At 39.8% G+C, this 20394-nt stretch overlaps 1 protein-coding gene across 2 annotated transcripts in view; it reads left to right on the forward strand.

Moving 5' to 3' along the window:
• The window catches only part of FARS2 (phenylalanyl-tRNA synthetase 2, mitochondrial), a 241101-nt gene that overhangs the window by 61126 nt on the left and 159581 nt on the right, over positions 1–20394 (forward strand). For both annotated transcript variants that reach the window (XM_005149915.3, XM_034064714.1), the window contains exons 4-5: positions 3465–3624; positions 12573–12704. In XM_005149915.3, the coding sequence (XP_005149972.2) occupies positions 3465–3624; positions 12573–12704 (292 nt within the window). The remainder of the gene's footprint in view (positions 1–3464; positions 3625–12572; positions 12705–20394) is intronic.

A 20394-nucleotide genomic window follows, 5' to 3' on the forward strand; every position in this document is an offset into this window, starting at 1 on the left:
TTTTCACATTGCTTAGTTTCTTTCCTTCTCCGGGGTTACATCTCATCCAGATCCACCTCCCAGCCTGGCTCAGTGCACAGCTGCATGGCACTTGTCCTGGCACAAAGAGATGGTGCATATGGCTGGTTTGGCAGGATGAAGAGGCAGGCAGGTTAGAGGGCTGGGATATGGCTAAATGTATTTACTCTGTAATTCTTGAGTGTGTTTTATTGCCACATCTTATATAATCTACTAAAATGGAATTTTGCTTCAGACAATAATTGTGATATCAACAGTTCAGGAATAATACAGTGGTAAGGAAAAGTACTTCTATTACTTAGAAGCATAGAATCGTGGAATAGTTAGGGTTGGAAAGGACCTTAAGATCATCAAGTTCCAACCCCCCTGTCATGGGCAGGGACACCTCACACTAAACCATGTCACTCAAGGCTCTGTCCAACCTGGACTTCAACACTGCCACGGATGGAGCATTCACAACTTTCCTGGCAACCCATTCCAGTGCCTCAGCACCCTAACAGGACAGAACTTCTTCCTTATATCCAATCTAAACCTCCCCTGTTTAAGTTTGAACCTGTTACCCCTTGTCCTATCATTGCAGTCCGTAATGAAGAGTTCCCTCTTCAGCATCCCTGTAGGTCCCCTGTAGACCCTATGAGGTTTCCACGCAGCCTTCTCTTGTCCAGGCTGAACAGCCCCAACCTTCTCAGCCTGTCTTCATACAGGAGGTGCTCCAGTCCCCTGATCATCCTCGTGGTCCTCCTCTGGACTTGTTCCAACAGTTCCATGTCCTTTTTATGTTGGGGACACCAGAAGTGCACACAATACTCCAAGTGAGGTCTGACAAGAGCAGAGTAGAAGGGCAGGATCACCTCATTCGACCTGCTGGTCACGCTTCTTCTGATGCACCCCAGGATACGGTTGGTTTTCTGGGATGCAAGCGCACACTGAATTTGGCTCATGTTCAGTTTCTCATTAAATAACACCCCCAAATCCTTCTCCACAGGGCTGCTCTGCATCTCTTCTTTGCCCAACCTGTAGCTGTGCCTGGGATTGCTCTGACCCAGGTGTAGGACCTTGCACTTGTCATGGTTAAACTTCATGAGGTTGGCATCAGCCCACCTCACAAGTGTGTCGAGGTCCCTCTGGATGGCATTCCTTCCCTCCAGCGTATCAACAGAACCACACAGCTTGGTGTCATCGGCAAACTTGCTGAGGGTGCACTTAATCCCACTGTCCATGTACAAGTGTTGCATTTTAAAGGCAGTGTCCAGACAACCTGTTCCTTGCAGCAGTGGGGGCAGCGGAAGTAATGAACGGGAAGAGGATGAAGAGAATTTTATGTTTGAAAGTACTGCTGGTGGGGGAAAATAAGAAATACATCTTCTAATGTGTAAATACAGCATATTCTGATCCAAGGGAGGAGCATCTCTGTGGCCTGAAAGCTGTTTCTGGCTTACTGAGGGTAGTCTCTTCAGTCACTAGAAAGCAAAGTTGCTACTTATAGAGGGTAGTTCAGAGCAGTAACCTAATTTAGCCATTCCAGGTTCCTGTTAGGGGGAGCCTGTGTCTGTTGACCACCCAGTGAGCCTAAGATGATTAACCTGCCTAGGCTAATGCTGGCCACTGTGAACACCCCCTGGCTTTCAAAGCCACATGCTAGAAGACTGATCTGCCCTGCTGACAGTAAATTAGTTGTAGGGTGGGTATTTGCTTCTTACAGCCAGTGCAGAAATAATGACAGTAGGAAGAAAGGAGTTTAATCTTTCAGGTGAGCACTTGAATAAAGAATCTGTTATTTAAAGGTGTAATACATAGCTTTGTCAAGTTGCTGCCTCTTGATTATTAAAGGCATTTTTTGTTAGACTGATGGATAATAATTTTATTTCTCTTTTTATTTTGTATTTTTCTACAGCATGCTAAGGAGGGTTAACTTGAGAGGTGTTTTCTCAGTCTGCCAGCCAAGCCTCCTTCTGACTAGCAATACACAGTTAAATGCTACTAATGGGATTTTTTTATTCCCTCAATCCATTTTGCTGCTAGTTTGTATGCTACCTAAACTCTGGCTCCTTCTGCATGCATTGTGTCTGTATGAAACATGATAGAAGCTAGTCTTAATTAATTGTGCCCAGCACTTGTAGACTATCAGAGGTTCACTTGAACTTTATTTAGAGCATTTAGTGCACTGAAGTCATCAAACTGCAATTAAAGCAATTTCCGTGAGTATCTGTGAATTGTGAAGGTTGCTCACTGTTTGTGGCATCTCCTCAGTAAGGGACGGTTATGCTGGGAGACTTACTGTGAAGAAAATATCAATGCATGTATTTTCCCTCGGTGTGCTTGCTTGAATGTGGGAAGGTGGAGGAGAAAGGGTAGGAAAGGGCACTAGAAGCTAGTGTTACAGTTAGCTCTCCCTGTACTCTGGACCTAACAGAGGCGGGTTTTGTACAGCTGTAAGGATTTCCAACAAGAATACCTATTTAGAGTGTAAAACTGCCTGCTTGTCTCCCTGAAACACAGAGCCTCCAACAGTGTGGCTTAGCGAGAGTGTATTATTGGTCTGAGAGGATGTACATTTGCCAGTATATGTCTGTCTGGGATCACCTGGTCAGAAATGTATGGAGATGCATAGGAAACTGAAATCTTGAACTTGCAGCAGATGTGGTAGAGAGTGGCCTCTGCATGAAGAGCAGGTTTGTCACATCCCAAATACAGTCTGCGCCTTGGCTTTGTAATGTATCTGAAAACCTCAGACTGAGACCAGGAATCCTTAAATCCCCCATAGACAAAATTTCTGTGCACAGAAAAGTGCTGTGTGGGAGAAAACATAGGAAAATAGTAGTCCTTAAATGAATAAACTATGCAAGGTGAATCAAATATAAGCAGGTAAAGTTTTTGTTAAGCTGTGTTTTGTGTGGTTGTTGTTTGGATTTTGATTAGTTGGTTGGTTTTGGATTTATTTGTTTGGTTTAGTTTGGGTTTTCTGTTTCTTTGCAGTTTTCAAGTTCATTTCATTACAGCTTTTAAAAAGTGTTGGGTGTTTTGGTATTTCTTTTACATCATTCAATTATTAAAAAAGAGCTGTAATAAACGCCACTTTGTATTACAGTTTTGGGGGGATATAATTTACTTATACTGTAGCTTGTACTTTGTTCTGTGTGTTAATATTCAAAGTAACAGCATCAGAAAAAAAAATGTTTCTTTTATTATATATTTTTTCCTGTGTCATGTTATTTGAAGATACGGTACAGAAATAAAGCAAATCTTACTGTTTATTTCTGTTCTTGCAATGATTTCTCTCTGTTTTTAGTGAGCAGAATTTTATAAGATCAGTCTTTACATTTTTTGTTTTTCAGGGTGCAGACTTAGCAGGTAAGATTCCCACTTGAATCAATATAACTTCATTTCTGTTTCCATTTGGAATGTCATTGATGGAATGCACTGGTGTTCTTGTGGTTTTGTTCTAGCTGTTCTCCAACATTGCGGATGGTGAAGGCTTGCAGTTGTTTGAGCAAGGTCATCGCACTGCACACAAGCAAGAGTGTCACACCATGGAGGCAGTGAGGCTGGTGGAGTTCAACCTGAAGCAAGTGCTCACAAAGCTCATGACTCACATCTTTGGTGATGGTAAGTTCATGTGCCTTTTTTCCTGGACTGCTGATGGCTGTAGGCATCCGGACTTTTGAGAAACATTTTACTGCATAATAAAACCAGGAGGCTTAAGGAGGACTCTGCTGGCAGCTGGTAAACTGAAAAAGCAGTGTGCCTTTTTTCTAATGAGAGTTGCAGTAATTTTAGGAATCTTCACTGAAATTTTTTACTATTACATTTTTTGTCTAGAGTTTTGCCAGGGTTCCTGTCCAGTGTTTTTCACAGAATCACAGAATCCCAAGGGTTGGAAGGGACCTCAAAAGATCATCTAGTCCAACTCCCCTGCAAGAGCAGGGTAACCTAGAGTACATCACACAGGAACTTGTCCAGGCGGGCCTTGAATATCTGCAACATAGGAGACTCCACAACCCCCCTGGGCAACCTGTTCCAGTGCTCTGTCACTCTTACAGTAAAGAAGTTCTTCCTGATGTTAACGTGGAACCTCCTATGCTCCAGTTTACACCCATTGCCCCTTGTCCTATCACTGGGTATCAATGTCAGTGTAAATGGCTATTGATTGACCTTTCAGCTGTAACCTGTATTTATACGTATTGTTCTTTAGTATTCTCATATCCACACCTTGTAAAATTACTGAGCACAGCCCAAGAGGCCACACACACTCCTTTCTTGGTTTTTCTAAGTACTGATTCATGCAACACTGTTGAATCATCAGGTTTTTGTGAAAATGTTTCCGTATGCAGCATGTCAGGTTGATATAGTGGGCACAAATACAGATAGCGACACATGCCAAACCCAGCTACAGGCTCTTGTCTGGCACGTGTTTGAGTAAACTCAGTGACCTCCTGCACAAAGCTGTGCAGGACCCTGTGTGCTTCCTTGCAGGTCTCTGGTGTCCCCAGAGAGACAGAGTGTGGCTGCAGCACTGCATCTGGGGATGCATCAGAGCTTGGGCACTGCTGAGTGCAAGGGCAATGATCGCATCTCACATTGTCAGCATGGAATTGACAGGAGAAGGGAAGGGGCACATATGTTCATGTGCTGCTTTGCTACATGTGCACACAAAGTGCCTTGAGCATTTCCCTTGTGCAAAGAAATTAAACCTTGCAGCTGAGGGGAGATGGTGTTTGCTAAGTTCGCACCAAGCTGAAAAATAATCGTTTTTCGGTACTAAGAGTGGAATGAGGAAGGGTAATGAATGTCTGTGTATACAAATGAAATATCCTTTCCTCAGAAATACCTGCTTTCAGTTCCAGGAGCTGAATTTATAAGTGGCCTCAGTCAAAATTGCTATGTTAATGCTATTTCCTGGCAAGGAGGTTGCTCTCCTGAACTGATTCATTTTTCTGTTGAGGAAATACTGGATAGTATTAGAATGCATGAGGTATCCTGGCTGCTTTCAGAGCTCTTTTAAGATTCCTGCTGTATTTCTAGTAGCTCCAGGAGTGCATTGATAATGGAAACAAGTTCTATATTTGACTACTTGAATATTTTTCTGACATTCTAAACTTGAATTTACAGTAAGCAAAAATTTTATCAGTTTTTGTTCTATTCTACCTGGACACAAACATTTTGATTTCCTCAGTTCAGATTTTCTTGTGGCTGTATTTTATTTAACAGTGGCCTTTTGAAACATACAAAATTAGGATCAAAGTGAGTAATAGTAAAAATATTTTTAGATCAACCTCAGAGGCTGAGGATGTTGTTTAAAATGAGCAATTTCTAGGAGTTATTAGTGATATCTGAGACTGCAGTGGCAACCTTCTCTGTTGACAGATAGTCCACTTTAAGCTTTAGTATATTGCTATTACTAGTTCTTCTACAGTCCATACAGTAGCTCAACAGATATTAAAAAAATTATTCTTGAATGATCATAAACCTACAGACTTAAAGTACGTACTACCTTCTTGCTATAAGGGTTTTATATTTCTATGCCCCCAGTATTTTTCATGAAATAGAAAGATAAGATATAGTTAGTGATTTAAACTTAATTATATCTCCCCTTCCCCCCATTCATATTCCCCCAATATTAAGCTGTCTCCCCATCACTACCTTCATCCTTTAAGCTTATAATACAAACAGGAAGGTGATATTCAAAGAAGCAACTTTGTGCTAGGCACTAGACATGAGATGGGTGCTGTGTAAGTGACCTGGAGCACACATAGTTAAACTTGTCTTTTGACAGCTGTCATCATTTAACTTTAATTTTACTCTTCACTTTACACAACACTCGTGATTACTTTTTTGTGTCAACTTGTGTAGTTTTTAACGTAAAATTTTAAATGTATTTTACTGCATCTGTTGCTTGTGGAAGAATTCTAAATTTTTCCTCTGTATAGATATTCCATAAGGCCTCGTGTTCTGCTAAAAGCAAAAATTTCATCCCTCGTAGACTTCACATCAGTTGTATTCTTTACAGCCTGTGCTGTCAGCACAATATTGCAGTGAAGTTGCACATCTTTTCTAGCAGCATAGTGTGATCATAGCTGCAGTAAGCTACTGAAATGTTCCATTGTCACACAGTCAACTGTTATTCATAGGCAGATTGTTTGGATTGCAGATTAAGTCTACCATGCACATTAGTTTTGCATAAACTATCTTAGGCCTGAAGTCCTGGAGTTGGATAGCTGTGTTTCCGCAGTGCTTCTCTGGGAATTTACCTGCTCAGGTTGATGATAGATTGAGGATATCTGCAGAAAGGTCATAGAATTATAGAATAGTTAGGGTTGGAAAAGATCTTAAGATCATCTAGTTCCAACCCCCCTGCCATGAGCACGGACACCTCACACTTTACCATATCACCCAAGGCTTCATTCAACCTGGTCTTTAACACTGCCAGGGATGGAGCATTCACAACGTCCCTGGGCAACCCATTCCAGTACCTCACCACCCTAACAGTAAAGAATTTCTTCCTTATGTCCAATCTAAACCTCTGCTGTTTAAGTTTCAACCCGTTACCCCTTGTCCTATCACTACAGTCCCTAATGAATAGTCCCTCCCCAGCATCCCTGTAGGCCCCCTTCAGATACTGGAAGGCTGCTATGACTTCTCCACGCAGCCTTCTCTTCTCCAGCCTGAACAGCCCCAACTTTCTCAGCCTGTCTTTATATGGGAGGTGCTCCAGTCCCCTGATCATCCTCATGGCCCTCCTCTGGACTTGTTCCAACAGTTCAATGTCCTTTTTATGTTGAGGACACCAGAACTGCACACAATACTGCAAGTGGGGTCGCACAAGAGCAGAGCAGAGGGGCAGGATCACCTCCTTTGACCTGCTGGTCATGCTCCTTTTGATGCAGCCCAGGATACAGTTGGTTTTCTGGGATGCAAGTGCACACTGAAGCCAGCTCATATTCATTTTCTCATCGACCAACACCCCCAGGTCCTTCTCTGCAGGGCTGCTCTGAATCTCTTCTCTGCCCAACCTGTAGCTGTGCCTGGGATTGCTCCAACCCAGGTGTAGGACCTTGCACTTGGCGTCACATCTTTTATTTTATTTTTTTCTATTTCATTTTTCTGGGTTAGTTTTCATAATATTCAATGAGGCAGTGTCACTTTACCTGACTCATCCCATGCTATTTGGATGCTTTAGTGCTGTGTATGTCAGTAAACAATATAACAAAAGTTGCTTAGAGATCACTAGGTTGTAATGAGAAAGGTCAAAGACTTCATAAAAAATCTGCACTTACATTTACTCCCAAGGTTTGTCTTTTTATTTCTTCCTTGCTTTGCCAGTAGGCAAAGGAACAACAGGTGTTAGAGAGGGAGAAAGATCTAGAGCAATCAGTTGTCTTAAATACTTGACAACCTAAGATAGTTCTTTCAGTGATATTTTCCAGTGGTATGTCCTGTCTGCTTTACATTCTACAAGTGATGTTTTTTCATTTTTTCATGGGAACCCTCTGTCAGGAAAGTATTTCAAATATTATGCCTAGAGATTGCCTTTCTTAGTTTTTGTCTGTTACTGGCAGGTTTAAGGGTGCACTTAAAATCCACTAATTTAACTTACACCTCTATCTCCACTTGCAGATCTCTCAGTGTAGAATGTCTGTTCTGTCTCAATTTATATACCTTTTAATGAGGCTTTCCAAGGTTAGCTGTTTTACATTTCCTTATAAAGTCAGGCAGTCTTTCCCAACTCCAGTTCTTTCCCTAACCCTTCTGTAGTTTGCCAAAAGCTTTGTGCACTCTGAGAAATTCAGAAGTAATTTAACTATAGTGAACAGAAAAGAATGACTGTGCTGGTTCTGTGATTTGGTGCTTTACATTAAATGGCCCAAAATTCACTGCTGTCCCATATTTATCTACCCAGTTCCTAAGCAGAGATAAGAGAAGGCAGGAGAGTGAGTAATGCTGTGCTTTGACTGATGGTTTTGCTGCTGGGTCTCACTGAACAGCCAGTGAGTGATTTTAAATCAAACTTGTTATTCTGCTCTTTCTTCTTCTTGACTCTGTTGTGCTGGCATCTCCTTCAAGTGCATGGAGATGTGAGTGTAACGAGTTTAAAAAGAGGAAAAAAAAATAAATCATTTATTGACGACATAATGCTCTAGCTAATAACTTCTGAAAAATGTGAGCTAATGTGGGGTCATGGGCAGCCAGCTTCTGTCCGCGGCAAAGGAGGTAAATTAGCTGAAGCAATGAAGTGCCGAGTACTTACAAAATTGACATATCCTCAAGTGGCCATGGCTTGATACCTTCTGTGCTCCCCAGCACCTGCCCTGCACCCCTCTCCCACTTTCTCCCATAGATTCCTTCTCTAAAAATAATCCTCACAGCAACAAAGAGAATTTCTGGCCAGTGTAGGCCATCTGCGCCTCTGGCTTTGTTGCTTCTGTGCTGTAGAATAGCAATAGGCTGCTTTAATCTGTGTGTGGTGGGGTTTGTTTGTTTGGGTTTGTTTTCTTTTTCCCATCTTTCTTTTTTAGTGCCTCTGGTCAAGCCTTTCTCATTATGAGACTCATTTTGGGTAGCATTTGCTTAGCTTTGTATCTGATAAAACTATTAGTTTTGAGTGCAGGCTATGACCAGTTCCTTAAACAGATTCAGTTCTGAGGAATGATATTGACTGTTCCCTTCTTTCTTAATCATTGGAGATGTGACATGTAAGTTGCTGTATCAGGTTTGCATGGCAAGGTTTTGGTAGCAGAGGGGCTACAGGGGTGGCTTCTGTGAGAAGCTGCCATCCCCTGCATCCAGTGGCTCCAAGATGGACCCACACTGCTGGCCATCAGTGATGGTGGTACCGCCTCTGGGATAATGCATTTAAGAAGGGGAAAAAGAAAATTATGCAACACTAGCAGCAATCAGAAGAGAGGAGCGAGAGTATGAGAGAGAAACATCTCTGCAAACTGTCACAAGGTCAGTGAAGAAGGAGGGGAGGAGATGCTCCAGGCACCAGAGCAGATTTCCCTGCTGTGGCAGGCTGTCCCCTGCAGCCCATGTGGTCCATGGCGGAGCAGATCCACCTGCAGCCTGTGGAGGACCCCGTGCTGGAGCAGGAGGATGCCCAAAAGAGGCTGTGACCCCATGGGAAGCCCACACTGGAGAAGGCTTATGACAGGACATGTGGCCCATGGAGAGAGGAGTCAATGCTGGAGCAAGTTTGCTGCAGGACTTTTGTGATCCCACAGGGGATCCACATAGAGTAGTCTGTTCCCGAAGGACTGCACTCATGGAAGGGTCCCATGCTGGAGCAGTCTGTTCCTGAAGGGCTGCACCCATGGAAGGGGCCCATGCTGGAGCAGTCTTTGCCTGAAGGACTGCACCCATGGAAGGGACCCACACTGGAGCAGTTAATGAAGAGCTGCAGCCCATGGGAAGGACTCACCCTGGAGTAGTTCATGGAGGACTGTCTGCTATAGGAGTGACCTGACACTAGAGCAGGCGAAGAGTGTGAGGAGTCCTCCCTGTGAGGAGGAAGGAGCGGCAGGGACAAAGTGTGATGAACAGACTTCAGCCTCCATTCCTTTTCACCCTGTGCTGCTGTGGGGGAAGAAGGCAGAGAAATTGGCAGTGAAGTTCAGCCCGGGAAGAAGGGAGGTGGAGGGAAGGTGGTTTAAGATTTAGTTTTTGTTTTCTCACTACTGTGCTCTGACTTGATCAGTAATAAATTGGACACTTTCCCCAACTCCAGTCTCTTTTGCCCCTGACAGTAACTGGTGAGTGAGCTCTTCCTGTCCTTATCTCGACCCATGAGCCTTTCATTGTGTTTTCTGTCCTCTATCCAGTTGAGGAGGGCAGTGACAGAGAGGCTTTGGTGGGCACCTGGGATCCAGCTGGGGTCAACCCACCACAGTTACACCCACTGGGAGGATTCCTGTGAACACTGTGAAGCTGTCAAAGGAGCAAGTGTCCTCTGCTAATAAAAATCATCTCTTTGAACTAGGGAAATCACTGCATTTGCATCTAGTGATCAGTGTTTGGTTTGATTTGGCAATGTGCTCTTTTAAGACCCTCTGTATTTTAAGATGGATATGCATCTCTTGGCCTCCTAAGATTTCTAGAAAGTATTTTTTTTGTCGGCATTTCATAGGTTGTACATGAAGAAATAAATGAGGCCTTATCAGGTAAATTATATAGTACTACAGAAAGCCTCATCTTTGTAATCCTTTGAAGTCTTTAGTGGTTCAATTTGCTGAGTGTGAGCTATGTCCTTTATTCCTTGGGAATATATTGAGCACTGAGACAGTATTTTGTATATAAATAATAAATGTACCCACTTATTCTGTGACAGTCCATAGAAATGCAGTTGGAAAGCTTAATCTTGCTGAAGGCTGAGCATCCCCTGCTTTTCAGTAAAGTCTTCCAGAGCCAGAAGTCTGAAAGAACAGTTGAATGTAAACTACAGAGGTATTCCCAATTGTCTTGGCTACTGTATGAATAAAATTATTGTCATATGTGGTACATGGTATTAACTATTAATTTAGAGAACAGAAAGAAGGTGAGAGTTGATTCTTCATTGTGAATTTGATTTGCTTTATTCGGATTTGGTTTTTTGCTTATTTGCATTTTTTTAAAAATGCTTCTGAATTACTTAATATGCACTAAAATTAAAAATTAAAAAAGAGCTTTAAATTAATTTTTATCTTTTAAAGCTAATTTTAATTAAGAACAAAAACCAGAGAAATCCTTTCTTTCCCAGAGCTTCATTTTGAAGTAAGCAGAGGATTAAAAAGAAGCCATCATCCAAATGTTACTGAACACGGAACTACTTGAAGATTCAATGTCATTCTTGCTGCAGTTGCAAATTTTGCAGGCTAAATGAAAATATTTTGTATGTACATGGCTTTGCAGTGAATGCAGAGTTGTACAGCCCTAGGATTAAAAATGCATTTGTACCAGGGCTGGGAAATCAAAAAAAATCTGTTCTGCACACTATACTGTTGTACACACAGGACTTTTTTCATCTGTGTAGTCTTTTCTTGTTATGCAAACAAAAAAGCAATAAAGTGATTGCTGTAAGTCACAGCACAGTTAGGAATAGTGTAATTGCCAATGCTTCCGGTTTTATGAGTTCTGTGTGTAAAATTACCAAAACACTTCTTTATAATTCATATAACTTCCTGAGGTTGTTTTGTAAGAGAAAAGATTTAGAAGTACCGATGTGTGTGTTTGAAACCTGCCTCTCCATCTGGAAGTTCATAGCATCCACAAAAGTTCCCTGCAACTATTAGGTTTTTTAGATTGTGGCTATATATTTCTGCTTTTGTGATAACTTACTGTTTCAGTTTCTGTAACCATATTTAGTGTTTCAGAAGTAATCAAAGGAAAACTAATCGTTGAGTCTACAGAAAATGTTTTAATAACTCTCAGTGTAAATCATGCAATTTCATGGTTGAAGTTCCTTATGCAAAACAAACTCAAAGCCTGGAAATCAAACCAGGAGTGTTAACAGTTACTGTCACCCAAACAATCTTTGCTGTGCCCCTTGATTTCAAAACTGGACCTGCCTGGTTGTTAATGATCCTAATGTGCTGACTAGCATTTGGCCTAACTGAAGGTAAAGATGGGCTTCTTGGGGTTAAGACATTAACTCCCAGCATTTGCAGTTCAGTTCTTCTTTGAATTTTTACTGTTCATGTTTCTGAGACTTGTTTTCCTTACACCTAATGACTAGAAAAATTAATTTAACAAAGCAAAGCTGGTGTATTATTAAAAGAACTAGAACTCACCAAATATAATGATGTTTGATAGAGTGTCTTTAGTGACACTCTAAACCTTGTCCTCTTCTGTCTGTGCTACTCTGAAATGCCAGTGGTTTCCTTGCGTTGTGCAGTGGTACTTGTGGTAGTGCTGAGCTGGGGAGGAGGGAGAATTACGCAGTGGTACCCTTCTCTCACACATAACATCCACACCATGTTAAACTCTTGTATCGAGGGTCCAGAATACTCCATGTGTGTTGGTATATAGCATATCTTAATAATGTACAACTCTGTGTATATATATTTCAATGTGTGTGTATTAGTATCTATTTTTAACTTCCATATTTAAACATACACAGAAGGAATAGCTTTGTATTTTAAATAAGCTCTGATGAAAAAATTACTTGCCCAATTGATCCCTAAAATACTAAGTAAAAATTAAAGACATAGCTTTTGCTATGAGTAGTTAGTCATTTTCTAGTACAAAGAATAACAAAATTACTGGCTTTCCATCCATTATCTTGCCTCATTTTTTTATGATGCCAGGTGGTTGCTAGAGTTTGACAAATGATTGATTTGGTTTCAAAGGGTGCTTGAATTGCACAAAGCGTTTTTTATATTAGAAAAGACATGATCTTTTTTTCCCACAAGTTTTAAGATTTATCGCCTTGTGCAAGTGTTGTGAATTAGTTTGTTTGCTATTTGTTTTCTCAGGATTGTGGTAATTGGTGTCATTACTTGAAGGGCAAGTTTTACAGATGGTTGGAGGGATGGCTTTTAAGCATATACCCTTTATACTTATTTATTTTTTAAACACTGCTGCAGGTCTGCAAGTCAGATGGGTAGACTGCTACTTTCCGTTTACTCACCCTTCCTTTGAGATGGAGATCAACTTCCAGGGAGAATGGATGGAGGTCCTGGGCTGCGGGGTCATGGAGCAACAGCTAGTTAACTCAGGTATTGAAACTCCTTTACTTCATTGACATCTCTGTTAGCAAACACTTCCAGTGCAATCAGCTTCACAGTCTGAAATGCCCCTTTCCCCCCTGGTGAGCACAGACAGCTCTGTTCGTGGCAGCCACCACAAATAGTCCTTAGGTGGAATACAGCCCTTGCATGCTGTGATTTGATGATAGCAATTGAGCAAGTGATCTGGAGCCTGCAAGCAGAAAGCTTGCCTTTTATTTTGAGCTATAAGGAGACAGACAGATGTCAGCTTTAAAAGAGAAACTGGCAAATTAAGGTGGGTTTGGGGTTCTTTTTGTTGGTGTTGTTTTGTTGTGTTGTTTTTTCTTCTAAGAGATGCCAAGTGCATTCATGCTTACAATTTTAAAGTATCATAAGCAAATAACATCCCCTCATTCTTGGAATATCAGAGTGCTCCTGTATCTGTATAGTGTAGAAAGAGGAATGTGGTATCTTGTAAATGCCTATTTGGTCACTGGCTAAATGGTAGGTTGCTTTTTGCTTTCATTTTATTTCTTTTCTCCTCAGGTTGTTTATGAGGTTGTAAACTGCATGAAGAACAGCATAACTTATTTTAATTGGATTTATTACAGAGCAAAAAGGAGGAGAGGAGGAATCAGTAGTTTTTTTTCTGATTATTTGTATATAGAAATTTTTGTATGTTTACATTTTATTAGCTGAGAATAGGCAATTCTTTGTAAGCACGGGGCACACTGCATGTGTTAAAATCTCTGTTGTTCAGTGTCTTCTAGTACTATTAATTAGCTATGGGAACCTTTTGGAATATGATCTGTTTAATTCTCACAAGTGTGTTTTCAGATAGCCAGATTGTACTCCTTTCTTTAGTTGGTTTCCTAAGCTTTTGTTGTAGTTTTCATGTGCTCCGAATTCTTTCTGTTGAAGTCCAAGTACGGTATCTATGTATGGTGCAATTTCGGTCCCAGTTGTTTGGCACAGCTTTTTTCCTCAAAGCTTTCATCTCTTTTAATGTGATCATTTTCCTTTTTAAAAGATATCTTATTCCAGAGTTATTCCATAGTGGGTTAATAGTTTATGCTAACGTTCTTTCCCAGGTTATTATGTTCATGGTGTAGTAAATATAATACAGCTTCTGATCAACCTCAGAAGTGAAAGGCTACTGTGTAATTTTAATTCCATCAGATATGACACACCAATGGTGAGGCTTTCTTCTTGATAATCTTTAATGTTGCTCAATTCTTATATTTAGGTTACCTTAATATGTATGAGGAGACCTAAACTGGAGCCTCGAAACAATTAGTGTATGCATTTGTGTATATGTGAATGAATGTACATGAAACACCAATGGTTTTTACAGAAGTCAAAGTTTCCAGTTTACTCTGTGTCAGCTCTTTTTCTGAATTACGGTGCATTATATCTCTTCTGCACCACAACTTTCCTAACTTTTCATTGTAATTCTTACTCTGCGAGAATTTAGTAACTCAAGTCTAGCTTTTGAATGACTTTTAGAATTGTATTATTAAAACAAACAAGCAAACAATAAAAGATTATTTATTAGCAACATACTTTTAGTGTGTACGTTAGTTGTGGAAATGCTAATTATTTTTCACTTCTTTTAGAGAGAATTGCACCTTGTGTAGGCATAGTTTTGGGTTTTTGCTCCCTCCTGTAGCTCTGCAAAAACACTTGGCTACAAAAGCTGAATCTAATGCATCTCATTGTAATTTTATTGAAGCACTGGATTGTTTACCACAAGTGATGAAATGTGCCTAATAATTATGTTGGCTAATGATTAGCTTATTTGGCTCAAAGTAACAGTGAGGACAAGGTAACCCATTTTCAGTCAGGTAAAGAGTCAAGCATCAGTTTTCCATGCCTACTACTCCCTTGAGTATTCTCTTTTTTTAATCCTCTTTTGCATTGATTGAAAACCCCAGTAGATTTCCTGGCATGCCAGTTTGCATCTATTTCTTGTGAAGCTAAGTTTGCTGTTACTAACCCATAGAATTTTTAGTGGTTTTTGAGTGTGCTATGGCAGCAAGCTGCTTTTGCCCCATATTGAAAATCCACAAGTCCAGAAAGGAGATTCTCTGTGGAGGATGGAGGTGAATATTTTCTTTCATAGCTCCTTCTTTTTTTTTTCTTTTTTTTTCTTTTTTTTTTCATAGCAGAACTCAGCTACCTTCCAAAGCCTGCCCAAGCTTTTCCTTCCATAAAACAATATTTACCTAAGAGAAAGGAAGAGAGCTTTTACTTCAAAATCCTTAAGTCCTTTTGTTTGTATGTTATTGATTGAATACAAAAGACTGGTTTGTGAGGCAATCAGAAACAGTCACTCAAAGTAGAAGCTGCATATGCCTCATTATCTGTGGTGGTTATAATTTAAACAGGATGCTTCAGCACAGGTTTGGTGGAGGTGATTGGTTGTGGTTTTCTTTTGTTTGTTGAAGAGATATATTCATATATGAATCTATATGAAACAAAATAAAAATGCAGAATAACTGAAGAAACTTTATGGAAGAGTGAAAAACAAAGGCCTATGCTGTGAAAGAGCCAGGACATAAGCTGTAGGTAGCTGGTGTTTTAGGTTGACTGAAGTTTCTGTTGGACTATAATGATGACTCCCATGTGTAAAATAACCTCACTATAGCTCTTTGGAGGTTAACCTCCTCATGCAGCAAACTTTGATGGTATTGACTAATCATATTAAGATTTTTTTTTGTCTTGAGTGAAGAATTCTATTGTAGCTTTAATGCCCCATGCAATCAGCATTAAATTTTTTGTTACTTTCTGAACAACAATATCCTATCAAATTTTTCTGATGCCGCCTTATGTTTTGGAAGGAGCCTTTCTTTGATTTCAACCACTTTTTAATATAACAGGATGCAGATACTTAGTACGTGTAAATAGAAATGCATCAGTTATAGGGGAAAAAATATCAAATATGTTTGAATGTACTGATAATACTCTTCATTACTGGCTTTCTTATTCTTTTTATCTTTTGAGGTCCCTGAAGAGTCTCTCTGATTCTCTTTTCCTCTTATTCTCTTCTCTCTCTACACTTCCCTTCTTCCTCCCCATGCTTCTTAACAAACTAGAATTCTAGTTATGTCTGACATGGATCTCCACAGCCACAGGTATGATGAAGAATCAAGACAGAGGGAGAACAGAACCAACCAGCACTTTTTATTGCAGCCTTATGATGTGTGGAATTCCAACATGCTTTATCTCACTCTTGAAATTTCACATTCTTAAAATGTTAAACCAGATCAAGATTTGCCCAAGGAGAGACAGCCAGCTTCATTCCTAGTGATTCACTGGGTAGTGGGGACAATCCAGTACTGAGTATTTTGTAAGAGTTGTTTGCATTCAGTAAAGTCTACTACTGCTAACAAAATTGAGAATATGGTGTTATTTAGTAACGGTGATAGATGCTATTTTTAAAAGAAAAACATATACCCTATGGCAGTGTTTTTATATAATTGTTGAAAAAATAGGCACTACTGCAAATACACTGAATTGTAAGGAATTGTTACATGTTCCCCTAAGGCTACTGGTTCTAAACTAGAGCAATTATTTGGTATAATGTAAGATAGATGTTTACTATTATAATCAATATGCAATAAGAAGTATAAAATCTAACATACTGTACTGTTTAAAATTCCAATTTGTGTGCTTTGTTTTTCATCTTGAAGTATACCTGAATATGTAATTTTAATAGGAATGTTATCTATGAATTTTGATATAAAGAAAAAATATTTTTATTCTGGTTAACAGTGGAAGAAATATAGAAACTTTAAAGTGTAGGAGCAAGTACTCTTAGTTTTAGGTCCAAGATGAGGATACGAGGAAATTTTATGGTTCAGTAGATCTAACATCAATTAACAGCACATAAGATATACTTATTTCTGTGCTTCAGGAGTTTGTAATCTCAGATATGCAAAGCTGGTGTTCATTAGTAGGTGCTGATGTTTCCAGGTCAGTTATGGAGTTATAGGATTCAAACCTTTAAATACAGGACATTGCTTACTTGGAGTCTGCAATCACATAGTGTTGCTTAGTAACTGTGAAATTGAAAGCAGTTAGGGTGTGATCCTTTGCTGATTGAAATCAATGGCAATGTTCTTAGTGCTCAGTGTCGCAGAATGTTAGCTGGGGACGGAAGTAACAAAATTGGACTAAAGTTTACCCCAAAACCAAGAGACTGTAAACCCCAATCATTTAAACCAAACCAAAATTAAAAACAACCACCGAACACACACACCGTGTGGTGTAGGGGTTTGGAAATGGAAATTTTAGCATTCTAGCATGAATAGTAGGAGATTGTTATGGTATTAAGGAAATGAGCAAGAGCTGGGTTTTCAGTAAGGCTATGGAGGGGACATTTTGTCAGAGGCTTGCATACAATTACAGCTTTGTAAGTTGCTGGGCAGACTTGGTCTTCCAACTGTATGTAATAGCCTGAAATTATAGCAAGGGTCATTTTCCTAGTATTGTGTTTCTTGTTAATTTGGTGGGTACTTCTAACGAAGAAAAAATTGCTAACCTTGTCTAATCATCTTCATGAGTAGTTAGTTAAACATGACAAAAGGAGTTTGTCATTACTTCTGCAAGTCATTCCTCTTGTTTTAAAAGGTGGAAGTTTGTCATGAGTGTACTCGTGGGTGAAATCTGATTCTTGAAGTGTAAGTCTTTACCATTTGGAAGCCCCTTTACAGATCAGATGCAGGACTTATTTCCAGAATTTGAGTCGTACTTGGCCCAGGGCTGCCACCTTCAGCCAAATACAAGTCTTAACATGTAGAACTTGTTTGGCTTCAATGACACACTAAATAGATCTTTCTTTAGTCACTTATTAAAGGTCATCAAAACTGCTGTCTGAAGGGAAGTAACAGTTTTAAATTCTTAACCTGTCCACTCCTTTTCATTTTGCTTTTGCCAGAAGGATTATTAGTTTAGACAGTTCTCCATGGGCAGCATATTAGTAGTTAAGAGGAAAATTATGTCAAAGTAACCTTGCAGACATAGGACTCTATTTCTTTTGTGCTTGTTTGGGGGTTTTTATGTGTGCTTGTTTTGGGGTATTTTTGTCTTGTGTTTTTGCTGGTGGTGTTTTTGATTGTGGTGGGGTTTTTTTCCCCTACATTTATGAATATGTTCTTAAATATTAATTATGGGTGAGCTAGGTTCATATATCAAGCAGCTGGGGGTGTTTGGGGGAAGGGGAAATTTAATATCTTTCATCTAGCAGTTTTTTTCCTGCTCAGCTCTTGCCTGGTATATTACATTAAAATGTTGGAGCAGATGGTGCATGTGGCTTAAATAGTATGCCGAGGCATGTTCTGTCTATGCTAACTGCTCTCTGTGGGGATCTTGAAATAGTTAACACTGTATGTGTCTATATGAATATTGTGTATGAGGCTAAATATAATGCATTTAAAATACATTCCTGCATGTCTTCAAGGTGAAATTAAAGTTACAGAAGTATTGGTGTCTTGAGTACCTGGGGCCTCCCAAGAACATGAGATAAAACTGTTGAATGGGATGGTTCTACCCATGCAGTACATCCAAAGTGGATTCAAGTTTGCTGCGTAAGCTTCAGAGCGTCCCTCTCAAGGGTTAAAATCTGTTCTTTTTAGGTCACAGTCTCTCTCCTGTGTGACTACATCACCACAGTACCTTGAGGTCTCCCAGCCTTTCCAGTGTTTATTTTGCTGAGACTATTATGAGTTAGTGAAATGTTGTCATTCCTCTTTTATGGGCTGGAACTGAAGTGCACAGGAGGCTGTCACACACATGCACACTGTAGACAAAGACTTTAGCTGCCTTAGTTAAAATTAGCTTTTCCACACTCCTTTTATACTCAGTAGTGAAAGAAGTTCTTCCAGTATGTTTTGAACATATGGAGCTTGTTTTCTTTATCATACTGCTGGGCAGCCTCTTTCCTATGACTGGCTGCAGGGGGAGCCTGATCTCCTAATTTAGGCAGGTACCTGAAGGTTAAGTATCCCACAAAGAGACAATGTCTCAGATTAAATGAAATTAATGGGGAATTAGGAAGCATCTGATTTTCAGTGACTTCCGAAAGGTCTCTGAGGTTGCATGTGGCAGAAACTTGAGTTGAATCTCAGCTCCTGGGTCACCTTTGTCTCAGTTCATCCTAGTGATTTACATTTGCATATGCATATATATATGTGTGTGTATTAAAATAGTGAGACAAATCTTTATTTTTGTGTGCGTGGTTTTCTACACATACACATACAGTGCAAACAGAAAAACTGATTGTCACAACTGGCTAATTTGAGAGACACTCCATGCAGCTGATGGACACTGAAATTTTGCTCTGACCGACAAAATGTGGAGCTGGTGTGGAGCTGTGAGCTTTTATAGAAAGATGTGATGATTTTCTGTTTTTTTTATTCTGTACTCTGCAAAATTTCATATAGATACCCACAAATATATGTACAGGGCACATCCAGAGATGTGTGGACCTAAGGCAATGCTGACCGGTAGGGAAGTAAGTAATAGGGCAGAAGACCTGCTTTTCCCTAAAAAGTCAGTGGTGATTTAGCCTGTACAAGGAGGGGATTTGTGATTGTAGTCACCTGGGCAGCTACCAGCAAAATAGGTAAGCATATGCTAGATTTTTAACCTTTGAATGGTTAGTTGAATAGCCCAGATATGTGCGGGAAGGGAGGGTGTCAATTACCTGTCTTTAGTTGACTACCACTCATCCTGGCAGTAAAGGAATTGCCCATAGGCAGAGACAGCGGAAAGGTTATCCACTTCCTCAGCATCTTCAGATTAGCCATTGCTGCCAACCTCCTTTGTGATTGCGAATCTAGGTGAATGTTTGCTGGGCATCCCTGGGCAGAGAACAGCACGGCTACACACTTACATGTGAGCTAGGCCATAGCTGGTGCTTGAGGTTTTGGGAGGATTAGATCCAGACTCTCAGGACTTCAGAGGTTAAAGATTCTAAAGAACAAGTATTTTTAAATTGGGGTGTTTCTTGTATAGAAAAGTTATTTCTTCTATCTCCTTTCATCCCACTAAAAGAAGAAATTGGCAAGAGTTTATTTCCTATATTTGCATGAAGATTGACTTTTGGGTTTGATTTTTGTTTAGTTCCTTTTGAATTGCCTGGAAGGAAGTCTTGGTCTTACCAAGCCGAAACACAGAAATAAGTTGCATAGAGGTGATGCTCAAGTCAAAGGGCACATTGGTTCATTTAGGCTTTTTTTTTTTTTTTTTTCTCTGTTACCTATGCCTATACCACCAGGTCTGATGTGTGTGTTGTTTTATAAAGTTATCCTTTCCTCCACCCTTCCCTTTTCCTTGTCAAGATAATTTGACTGTTGTCTTCTACTTCATTTATAGCTCTATTTTTAAAACTGGTTTTTCATCAAGTTTTTTTGTCCAGAAGGAACCCAAAGGTTTTGAATGTTTTTGAAATGTTGCCTTCTCTGATTTTATTGCTTTTGACAGACTCATTATATATGTTAGAGTTGGTGTTTTCCAAAAGAATTAATAGAAGCTTACTCCCAATCTGTATGTGTTTGTGTAGAATGAATAAATAAAGTATTCCATTTAATGACAATTCTATTGCACCTATTTCTGGGAAATGTGTTATTTGTTTACAGGAGAATTTTGCGGTAGAATAAGTGTAGGATTGAATCTTGAAGTAAGCAGCTATTATAGA

Source organism: Melopsittacus undulatus, chromosome 1 (assembly GCF_012275295.1).
Source record: "Melopsittacus undulatus isolate bMelUnd1 chromosome 1, bMelUnd1.mat.Z, whole genome shotgun sequence".
Classification (NCBI taxonomy): domain Eukaryota; kingdom Metazoa; phylum Chordata; class Aves; order Psittaciformes; family Psittaculidae; genus Melopsittacus; species Melopsittacus undulatus.